We start from the raw sequence: 11,805 nt of genomic DNA on the forward strand, positions 1-11,805 counted from the left end.
TAACAACAGAATATTAATAAAAAGAATGCAAAATATATAGACATACTATCCCTAACTAACTAAAGCCAAACAATAATATTCTTTGCTAATATCAACTAATACCAATATATGGCAACAGCGCCCTTTATAATATATTTTCTGTGTAAATACTAGCACCTCAATAAAAAAAATAATGTGTCCTTATCTTTATCTGACTCCACAGAAAATCAAAGATGCCGCCTTCTTTCATAGCATTGCCACCGACCGCTGTCGGGTTTCTCGGAAAGAAACCTACGTCGCCGGGCGACAACTAAAATCCAGTTAATATTTTATTATAATCGATCCTGACCAATAAATGAATTTCATAAATGAATGAATTTTATAAATGAATGAATTTTATAAATGAATGGTTTTTGCTGCCAAATTACTAGAATAAAATATTTCAAGGCAGATGACGCATCTATTCGATAATTTTTATTCGAATAGTTTTCAACGAATGTTTTCTTACTAGCTATCGAATTATTCGAATGAATTGCAACTATCGAATGTTTCGATAGTATTCATTCGATAGTTCCCACTACTAATTATCACTAGAAACTTGCCATGACGCCACTAGCCCTCTTGGTTGTTATTTTATTGAAAAATTGCTCTTTATTCAAAATCTGAGCTAGATAGGTATAGGAAACCTTAATATAGTTTGAAAGGGCATTTGAATCTGCTTCTTTTTGTTTTAAAAAATACATGGTGTATATTTACTTCGTTATTTTAAAAATGTATAAACCTCGTTATATCAAAAAATAACGAAGTTTTTATGTAAAATATACAGGGTGCTACAAATTCGAGGTACGAGCATTGATATCTCGGTAACCGTAATAGATACGAACATGGTTAATATGGGGCAAAGTTGCGCTTTGAGATTTTCAACAATATGTCATCAAATAAGTTTTAAAAATTTCAAGGATTGCTGAGTTTTTTGGAAAAAACAGATTTTTTGGAAAATTAATTTTATTTTTTCCTGTCGTTACTTTTAAGAAATTCAAAAAACTAACTGCTCATTCTCATAGCCCTTTATAAGGGCTATCTGATAGTATTTTTAGATTTTAAAATTAGCTGATAATTTGTGAGATACAGAGGCCAACTTAATTTTTTTAAATACGGACCTGCATTTTTTATTTTAGATTTTTAAAGTACTCGGTCTCCTGAGTACAATGATATGCCACACTTATATATATATATATATATATATATATTATATACTTATAAAAATATATAAAATATATTTTTTTTGTTTCTGACATTTGAACACAATTTATTTAAACTAATTTCAAGTCCGGCTCTGTTTTTTTTAAATATTTAATCTATTCATCGTTACAATATTGATAAGCTTTCAAACTTAACAATGATGTGGGGTAAAACATTGAATATGGAAAATCAAATGCAATAAAATAATAAAAAATAATATACAAATGAATACATTACTTCACGTCATTTGTAAACGTGAAATCAATACATCTCAACATTTACAATTAAAGAGTACAAAATACATTCGGAAGTATAAGAAGAAATTTCAAAGAGCTATAAATAAAATTAAAAGAAAAATAAATTTGTACAATAGGGATATACTAGATCGCACACTGAGATTTCAAATTCACAATAAAAAAGTTAAAAATAATATCTTTAAATTGATGACCTGGATATAATTTATTTGAATCTTCCTATTGGCTCGATTTTCCTTATTCAATGTTAATTAGCGCTGATCAATATTGTTGCGTTGAATTTAATCAGATTAAACCGAGGATTAAACAATTTAAAAAACCGGAGTCGAACTTGAAATTATTTTAAATAATAATTAAATAGTTTTGTTATTGTTAAGGTACCCAAAACAAAAAAAAAGTATAAAGTATGGCATATCATTGTACTCAGGAGATCGAGTTCTTTCAAAACCTGAAATAAAAAATGCAGGTTCGTATTTAATAAAATTAAATTAGCCTCTGTATCTCACAAATTATAAGCTAATTTGAAAATCTAAAAATACTATCGGATAGCTCTAATAAAGTGGCTATGAGAATATGCAATTAGTTTTTTGATTTTCTAAAAAGTAACGACAGGAAAAAATAAAATTGATTTTTAAAAAAATCCGTTTTTTCCAAAAAACTCAGCAATCCTTGAAATTTTTAAAAAATTTATGATGACATCTTGGTGAACATCCCAAGGCGCAACTTTGCCCCAATTTAACCATCTTCGTATCTATTACGGTTTCCGAGATACAAATGCTCGTACCTCGAATTTGTAGCACCCTGTATATTTAAAATAGACTAGCAATTTTTGATACCCCTGTATACATTAAATGAAGCAATCAAAATTTTCAGTAAACTTTATTTCTTTGGCTTAAAAGGCAGCACAAAAATTAATTCTGAAAAGCAATGTACAGTGTGGGCCAAATTGGACGCAAATTTCGAATAAAAAAGGGAAATATCTTTTTCTATAGGAGATAGACGAAAACTAATATCGGTGTCTGGGGCTCAATTTTTATCAAAAACATGCTGGTGAAAACCGCACATCGATATCTGTTACCGTTTCGAAGTTACGGGGTGTTTTTAAAAAATGTGCATTGCTATATCTTACGTAGAATTTAATGGTTTAAGTATAATTTTTTTAAAATTAATAATTTAAGAATTATTAACAGAAAATTTTATTTTTTTTAAGGGACACCTTGTATATTTTTAATTTATTGAAAATAATTTAAAATTGCCTTTCCAAAAATATAGCATACTTGATAAGGAGCAAGCAAAATTGAGAAGAAGCAAGCAAAATTGCTTCTTCTTCGAGATATAGAGTTTTTAAAAATTCGCCCACTTTGAATATGTAGGCTTTGAACGGCGCCGGCTGTAATGCAAAAAAAATTCTAGCTAGAAGCAGCAATTAAAACGAAAGTAATATTTGCGATGAGAGATGTAGAATTTTATAATAATTTAAACTATATTTAACAACATCAACACATTTAAACTATATCTAATAATAAAAATTAATAGCAATCCAAAACCTGAGATTTTGCTACAGGTGTTCGACATGTAGACCGGTAGACCGTCTTCTGTTACGGACAGACGGGACCGTTTTTGAACATTTCTTTCGGAATTCATTAACTCAGTGGGGGTGAAAGATAGCCTCGCGTAACTGCTAAATAGTTCTAATTACACAAGTTTACAAATTCGGGTCAACTTTTGGACCCTAGCAGATGAGAACGATTCTTAACGTTATTTGATGGCCCTGAACTCAGATGTTCAATCCGTTTGTCAAGATTGGCTCTAGTTTTTGGTGTGGCCGGGTCGTACCCACTATGAGCCAGGACAACAAAATGTGTTCTCTGTACCACTTGTAAACCCACAGGACGTTTTACTGCCACCTCTTCACATTAAACTTGGCCTTATTAAGAACTTTGTCAAAGCGCTCAATCGCGAAGTATCCGCTTTCCAGTACTTAACCAAGTTGTTTCCAAAGCTGTCATACGCAAAAATCAAAGAAGGAATATTTGTCGGACCTGATATTCGAAAAGTAATGGCTGGCGCAACGTTTACAAAATGTTTAACGCTTGATGATGCAGCAGCATGGGCATCGTTTCAAAGTGTTGTTCACAACTTTCTCGGTAATCATAAATAACCGGATTACAAGCAAGTAATCGACAATTTCTTGCAAAATTACCACAAGATTGGAGCTCGAATGTCTCTCAAGATTCATTTTCTGCATTCACATCTTGATTTTTTTCCACAAAACTTGGGCGACAGGAGCGACGAGCAAGGAGAGCGGCCACACCAAGATATAGCGAAAATCGAAAGGCGATACCAAGGATTTTGGGACGAAGGAACGATGAGCGATTACTGTTGCACCCTAATCCGTGAAACAGATCCCAAACAGTATAAAAGACTCAGTTCAACCTCTGTTCATTTCTGATTTATATTGGTTTAATTTAATAAATGACCGTTAACGGTCAAAAATAGTAAAATAATGAATTTATTGAATATTTCGAGAACTAGAACCAATCTTAAAAAACGGACCGCTGACCTGGATTCAGCTCCAAAAATTATCTTAGAAATTGTTTTTAGTTGCTCAGGTCCAAAATCGTGCATGCTTGTGTTATTGCCCAGATTATACGGGAAAATTAAAAATAAGAGCCTTTCTTCTTCGGCAAAGATAAAAATCCATAGGCAAAGTCCGGCGGCCTCGGCGACCAACATCTGGGATCTCAATTATTCTCGAAATTGGCTGCAAAAATTTGCCGATAACTTCAGCGTTCTGAGACAGTGCCTCGTCTTGCTGGAAAAATATGTTTTAGAGTTCCATTAGGGGTATATAATTAATAAGAAGTTCAAAGTCTACTAGTTAAAAGTGGCGAACTTTTAAAAATTCTGTATTTCGAAGAGGACTATAACAAAATATCAAGTGTGCTATATTTTTGGAAAGGTAATTTTAAGTTCTTTGTAGTTAATTAAAAATATATAGGGGGTGTCCCAAATAAAAATTCAATTTATCTGTTGATAACTCTTAAATTATTAATTAAAAAAAATATACTTAAACCATTAAATTCTACGTAAAAAGGTGATTTGGCAATGTTTTCATAAAAATGCAAAATTTTCCATAGCAAAGAAGTTATAGCTATTTGTTAAAAACGCACACTTTTGAATAACACCCCGTAGATCCGAAACGGTAAAAGATATCGATGTGCGGTTTTCATCATGTTTTTCATTAAAATTGAGCTGCAGACACCGATATTAGTTTTCGTCTATCTCCTATAGAAAAGGGTGTTTCCCTTCAAAAACGTCCAATTTGACCCACCCTGTACAGAAGATATCCAAAACATGTCGGAAAATACAATGTACTTCTGAATTAAAATGAAAAAAGCAAAAGAACAATCAATTACCAATTTTCAAAATTTAATTTCAGTTTTGTAAATTAAATTAACCCAAAACAAATTTTGCTGAAATTTTAAAGTAAATATGATATACCGTATATCTAAAAATAATATATTTTATTAACAATGATAAATTAAATATCAAAATAAGCAATTAAATTTTATTTCCAATTTTATTTATGTCTATAAAGAACGGTTAAATATTAATTCAGCTAAAAAACCAACCTGAACCGAAAATTATTGAAAATGCTCTACCTTTTTGTTTACAAAAGCGAATGAACGAAAAATCTAAAAATAAATTATCGGCCCTTCCTATATTCCTCTAGAACTATATTATTTGAAAAATAAATTCATATGTAATGTCAATTATTTTTATACCAGAGAATATCTCGAATTCGAATTATTAATAAAAAAAATATCAACTTTGTTTTATTAATTTAATAGAAAAAATCGATGTTTTAAACGAACTATATTTTATTAAATAGATGTATATTGTGGGTATCAATTATATTTTGTACGTTGTATGATTTACCATAATTCTTTATACCGGGTGCGTCTCAAAAGTGGATCACCCCTATAATTTTTTTTATTTTTTCAGATAAAAAACGATTTTTGGTACGTTTGAGATTTGGTATGTTAGTATATGACATAAATTAGGATTGATCGACGTATTCAATTGTTTTTTGCCACTTCCTGTTTCACCGTAAATGACTACAACTTTTGATTTTTTAAATGGTACCCTCTATATTTTACGTAAATATGCTACTGAGCCACCCTCGTTCCGTTTAAAAAAATTGCGATATGATTAAAAATACGATTTGGTCTTCTTTTAACCGGCCAGGACAAGACACTAAAACATTAGAATATCAAATCTATTTTTCCAAGGCTCCTACATTAAAAATTAGTGTTTTTAATATAGCCATGGTACTCTAGATTTAAATTTAAAATACGATTTTTTATTAAGCGAAAATATCAAAAGTTGACATATGATATGTCATTCTACTCAGAGTGTTATTTTCTATCGAATAAAGTAAAAAAATACCGAGGGTGCCATTTAAAAATCAAAAGTTGTAGTCATTTCCATGAAACAGGAAGTGGCCAAAAACTATTGACTACGACAATCAATCCTTAACATTTATGTCATATACTAACATACCAAATCTCTCGTTTTTTATCTGAAAAAATAAAAAAGTTTTAGGGGTGAGCCACTTTTGAAACGCACCCGGTATAAGATTTATATCTATATGCGTTTTATTTTCAAATGAAAAAATTGACGGAGATAAATAGAATTATCGGGTTAGTATATTTCGACCCCAGAAACACGACTATGAAGTTTTTTTGCGACTTTTTTTTTGCAGTTTTTTGAAAAAAATTTTGGAAATTTTTTTAGTTTTTAATTAAAAAACATAATTTCTTGATAATATGGCAACATAGGTAGTAATTTAAATTTACAAGAAAGAAAACACAGCCAAGATCAAGTGGTTTTAAAAAATTTAGGCAAAAAATCATTTTTTTTTTGGAAATTTTCAAAGTAAAATAACTCTTTGGACTTATTTAAAAAACGGTAAAGAGGAAAATTCTTCCAAAGAGGTTTCTTTTATCGAGAATTGCCAGCCCTGAAAATATTTGCACTTATAAATAGAAACAGTTTCTTCCTATACTGGGTGCGTCTCGAAAGTGACTCACCCCTGTAACTTTTTTATTTCAGAGGATCAAATCTATTTTTCCGATGCTCCTTGATCAACAATTAATGTATTTAACACAACCATGGCACTCTAGATTTAAATTTAAAATACGATTTTTTTGAAAGCGAAAATATCAAAAATTGACATGTGATACGTCATTCTATTCAGAATGACATTTTCTATCAATTATAGTGAAAAAATACGGAGGATGCCATTTAAAAATCAAAAGCTGTAGACATTTCCGGTGAAACAGGAAGTGACCAAAAACAATTGAATACATCAATCAGTCCTAATTTATGTCATATACTAACATACCAAATCTCGATTTTTCATCTGAAATCATAAAAAAGTTACAGGTAGGGGTATGCGGAGTGTTGCAACTACACTATCGGACAAAAGTAGAGCAACACTTCAAGAAATATTTGCAAATCGCGATTAATTATACATGCATGATAATGTATACAAATACAATAAATTTAAAAACTACGAAGTAGGCTATGAGTATCCATGACAACAATAATTTTTACTAACAAAACAAATGAATTTATTTTGACATTTAGTTTTAAATGCTTAATAGTAACGCGTCAAAAGTAGAGCAACGTTCAAATAATTCATTCCAAAGAAGGGTTTTAGCAAAAGTAAAGCCGAAAATAATTCTGCGAGGTTTATTTTATGTTTCTTTTTAAACATTTCTATGCTGGATTAGTCATGCCAAGAGGAATTCCAATTTCAAAAGACTTGAAGCAAAGAGTGAATGCATTCATGGAAGGTAACAATCAAGCCGATATTTCAAGACAGTTTGTGTTACCCCGGTACAGTGTATCTAAAATAATTTCATCGTATAATAACAGGGGACACTTAGAAAAGTTGCCAAAATGGGGAAGGCCAAAGAAAACAACAGTAATGACCGACAGACGCATTAAAAGAATTGCTCAAAATGATCTTTGGAAGTGCGCACCTAGAATTATTGCCGAAATTCCAGAAATTACGGTTGGTATACGAACAGTACAAAGAAGATTAGTAGATGCAAAGTTATTTAGTAGACGTCCAGCCAAAAAGTCGTTAGTTTCGGAAAGAAATAGAGCAGCAAGGTTGGCATTTGCACGTCGGCATTTAAACTGGACCGTCAATGACTGGAAAAAAGTTTTATTCAGTGATGAAACGCGCTACAAAATATTCAATTCTGATGGAATGAGACGTGTGAGGCGACAAATCAATACAAGGTTTAATCCTAAATACGTAACACCTACAATTAAACACGGTAAAGGCAGTGTATTTTTATGGGGTTGTTTCTCATGGAATGGGATAGGCCCTATACACCTTATTAATGACAGGATGGACCGATTTGTTTATAGAGATATCATGCAGAATGTCATGCTTCCTTATGCAGAATGGGAAATGCCACTGCGTTTTATTTTCCAACAGGAGAACGATCCAAAACACTCTTCACAAGTTGTTCAACAGTGGTTTAGGGAAAATGACGTTCGAGTTTTGCAATGGCCAGCACAATCCCCAGACCTTAACCCCATCGAAAATCTCTGGGAAGAAGTAGAACGTCGTATTCGTACACAAATGTTTCTAAATAAACAATCCTTGATAGATAAAATTAATGAAGTTTGGACAACTCTTCCCGAAAATGTCATTCAGAAGTTGATTGCTTCAATGCCGCGCCGTTGTCAGCAAGTTATTAATAATAATGGAGATTCTATCAATTACTAATGAATGACTTTCAATTATTATTGTTCTTAAATGTGTTAAATATTTTTTGTTGAAATCAGACACAATAAAATTTGTTCAATACAATTTGTTGCTCTACTTTTGTCGCCCCCATTCTTATCAATTTTTATAATCAATATTATTTACTATTTTTAAACTGATTAAAAGTACACCAAAATAGTACTAGTACTATAGTACTAGTACTAAAATAGTACTATAGTAATAGTGTAAGGATAGTGTGTCAGTAAACATAGCCGAAAATCACAACCTAATATTTTTTTTTATTCAAACATGAATAAAAATTAACTTTGTTGCTCTACTTTTGTCCGATAGTGTACGTGATTAGATTTTTACAAATTGAGAAACTAGATATCGTTAAAATACTATGTATATGTATTTGAACTAGATATGAGTCGATATTTAACTGTTATTTTCGAAAAAGTGACTCAGAACTTACGACTGAGAAAAATCAAAGATTCTCCTTGATTTAAGTAAAAACAATCTTTGGATTCTCACGGAGTGTCTAACAGGACACTGTCTCCTCGACGAACACCCAAGTAGATTGAAGCTGAGAAACAACGACGAACGCAGATTTTGCGAGGAATATGGGGAAACACAGGGTCGTATCTGGGGGGGTGTTTTGGGGGTTCAAACCCCCCCCCGAAATTATGGCCGAAAATTTTTAAAAAGTAATGATCATTAAGTAAGTAAGAACGAAACAAAAAAGAAGAAGAAGAAGATGGATGAATATCAATGACTAAAGAATACAAGGACATGTAACGCCCATATACGGGCTGCAGCAGAATTTGTGACCTTAGACGCCAACTTTTTAGACATAACGAATGAATCATCAGCTGGTCATCAGCGACAATTTTAGCGATTTTTAATAGTTGGTTGTGTATAGTGAACTTTGTATAAACTTTATTACAATGGTAATTAGTTCAGCTTTCAAGTGTAAAAGGCGCAATGATAAGAAAGAGCCTGAAGTTACGTTTTATAGGGAAATAAACAGTCCCCTACACCTTTTTAGCGTTTTTTTTATTGAATTCGATAATTATTTTTCTGATATTATATGTACTTGATATGTACTATACGTCGATACTAGTTATGTACCTTTTGTTAACATTTTAATACGTTTTTTTCGTAATTAATTAGTATGATACCACCCAATACACCATAGGCGTAGTGAAAACATATAATATCAAAAATATTAATATCCCTTCAAGCGGTAATGTTAAGTAAAATATGTGCCACGGCACTGTTTGGAAGAATGGTCACAGTTTGGTCTCGGGTGCTATTTGTCCTTGTATTTTTTAGTCATTGATGAATATACATTATACACCTTAACCTCACTTTTCCACTTTGAAAGCAAATGTTATTTTCGATTTTCGACTTTCAACATTCAAGTGTTTAAAACAGCAAAAGTTTGACAAGGACAAGATTTTGAATGTTGTGTGTTTTGCTGGTCATTAACGTGATTAACGTTTGTTATTGTTCTGCTATTAGACAAAGAATTCTTGGACTATGACACTTTAGCGGCAGAACTAGACTTGTGGCGGGAAAAATGGAAGCAGCTACCTGCAGTCGACCGACCTAAAAACGCCATCGAAACGATAATCGGAGTGTAACCAGTGTATATTTCCAAATATATACATTTTATTAATGATCCTAGCAACTCTACTAGCGTCAACAGCTACACCAGAAAGGTCTTTTTCAACCCTAATGCCGCAACCGCGCATGCGGTATTCGGCGATCTCCGATCGGGGCTTCGCCGATTTCCTATGTTTGTGGATGAGGAAGTCGGAGTTCGGCGACTCGATCGGCTACGAGAACGAGCGCTCATCTCTATGTTGTTGCTATCAGAGCCCGCATGTGTGGATGGAAAGGCGAAGTCCGATCACGAGCGTTCGGTAGTTGATGAGCGCTCGGAGTTCGCTAAATGCCGCATGTGCGGTTGCGGCATAAGACGATTGAAGGACTTCCTACGTAACTCTACAGGTCAGGAGCGATTGACAGGACTTGCTCTATTAAGCGGACATAGAGAAATAAATATCGATATCGAAGAGGTAGTCAATCGTTTTTCCAGGGAAAAGACCAGTTTATCCTTTAAGATTAATAATTTTTACCTGTTACTTTTTTAAAATTTTATTTTCATTTAAGATTTGAGTGTAGCCCAAAGCGATTTTTTTATTATGCTTTTTTCCTAGCAGCTTTTGTACCCCCAAGCCAAGCCAACCCCCGAAATTTTGGTCTAGATACGGCCCTGGGGAAACACCAAAACACCTTATCACTGAGTGCACCGAGACGACCACCGTTTGTGCCATAAATTGGGTACGGCTGATGTCGAAGATGGAGAGCTGGCCTCTGTGGAGCCGTCTCAGATACTGGCTTTTGTGATAGCCCTGAAACTGTATTATGAGTTATAACTCATTATAAGTTTTTGCCCACCATTACCTTGTAGTTTAATCACTCCCATTTTTGTTACATTTATTTCTGTTATTTCTTAAAAATCTAACTCAAACTAATTTGTTCTAGGTAAACCGAAGAAGATTCCTCCTCGACCTCCACCAAAACCGAAGAAGCGCGAATCGACCGGACCTCTGTTTGAAGACGAGGGCGAAGACGGCACGGAGGTGTGATTAAAGCTAAAACTGGTGCTCGCTCGAGCACTGGTTGCGGCCGCATTCTGAAGCCCCACGCGGACCAAACGTCTATTAGGACTTCCGTGAACATTAGTGTGGTGTTCTCGGCAATTTTCAATATTACAGGGTGGACTTACAGAGAACCGTAGCGGTGTACATAGATGATTAGGACAAAGACCAAACAATGAACAAGATCTCTGCAGAGTTTAGTGTTTTTTACTTGATACAGTGCCTTACAAAATGTAAATAGTTAGGGACGTATTAGACTAGATTGACGAAAATCAAATTATTAGTTGTATTAATAATTAATTTGAAAAGAGTTAGAAGAAGCATATTTTTTTGATAGTCTGGAAGCAAGTGCATCCATTAGCTTATCTTGATATATATACAGGGTGTCCCAGGTTGAGCTTACATTGGAGGTTTTTAAACAACTCTTATCTTAGGATATTAATCTAGATCCGATATTTTGTACGACCAGATCTAACCATTAAAAATATTTTCAATATGGCGGCACTTCTGTGAATACCGGAAGTTGACAGGGACTTTCTTATTTTAAATCGATAGCTCCATTTTTTATGATACAGGGTGGTGACAATTTCAATGCTCAACATTGGCATCTCACAAATTACGAAAGATATGAATTCGGTTAAATGGAACAAAAATTGCGTAATTAGAAGTTTGACAAACACCTATGAAGAAAACCCCGGTATCCTGATTAGTTCCGGATTTATATAAAAAAATTAAAATAATACGTTTGTTTTAAATGAAAATATCTTCAGAACTAATGTATCTATTACAACGTAAGTTGGTAATTTTATATTTTTGACCTCGCCCAATTAAAGCCGTTTTCAGAAAATTTCTGAGCCTACTAGATTTC

The 11,805-nt window shown here is 33.0% G+C and overlaps 1 protein-coding gene across 1 annotated transcript in view; it reads left to right on the forward strand.

Moving 5' to 3' along the window:
• The window catches only part of LOC115890592, a 98,314-nt gene extending 86,744 nt beyond the window's left edge, over positions 1-11,570 (forward strand). The window contains exon 5 of the mRNA XM_030910867.1: positions 10,822-11,570. Coding sequence (XP_030766727.1) covers positions 10,822-10,925 — 104 coding nt within the window. The 3' untranslated portion in view covers positions 10,926-11,570. The remainder of the gene's footprint in view (positions 1-10,821) is intronic.
• The last annotated feature ends 235 nt before the right edge of the window (positions 11,571-11,805 follow it).

Source organism: Sitophilus oryzae, unplaced genomic scaffold (assembly GCF_002938485.1).
Source record: "Sitophilus oryzae breed Bouriz unplaced genomic scaffold, Soryzae_2.0 scaffold_888_pilon_pilon, whole genome shotgun sequence".
Classification (NCBI taxonomy): Eukaryota; Metazoa; Arthropoda; class Insecta; order Coleoptera; family Curculionidae; genus Sitophilus; species Sitophilus oryzae.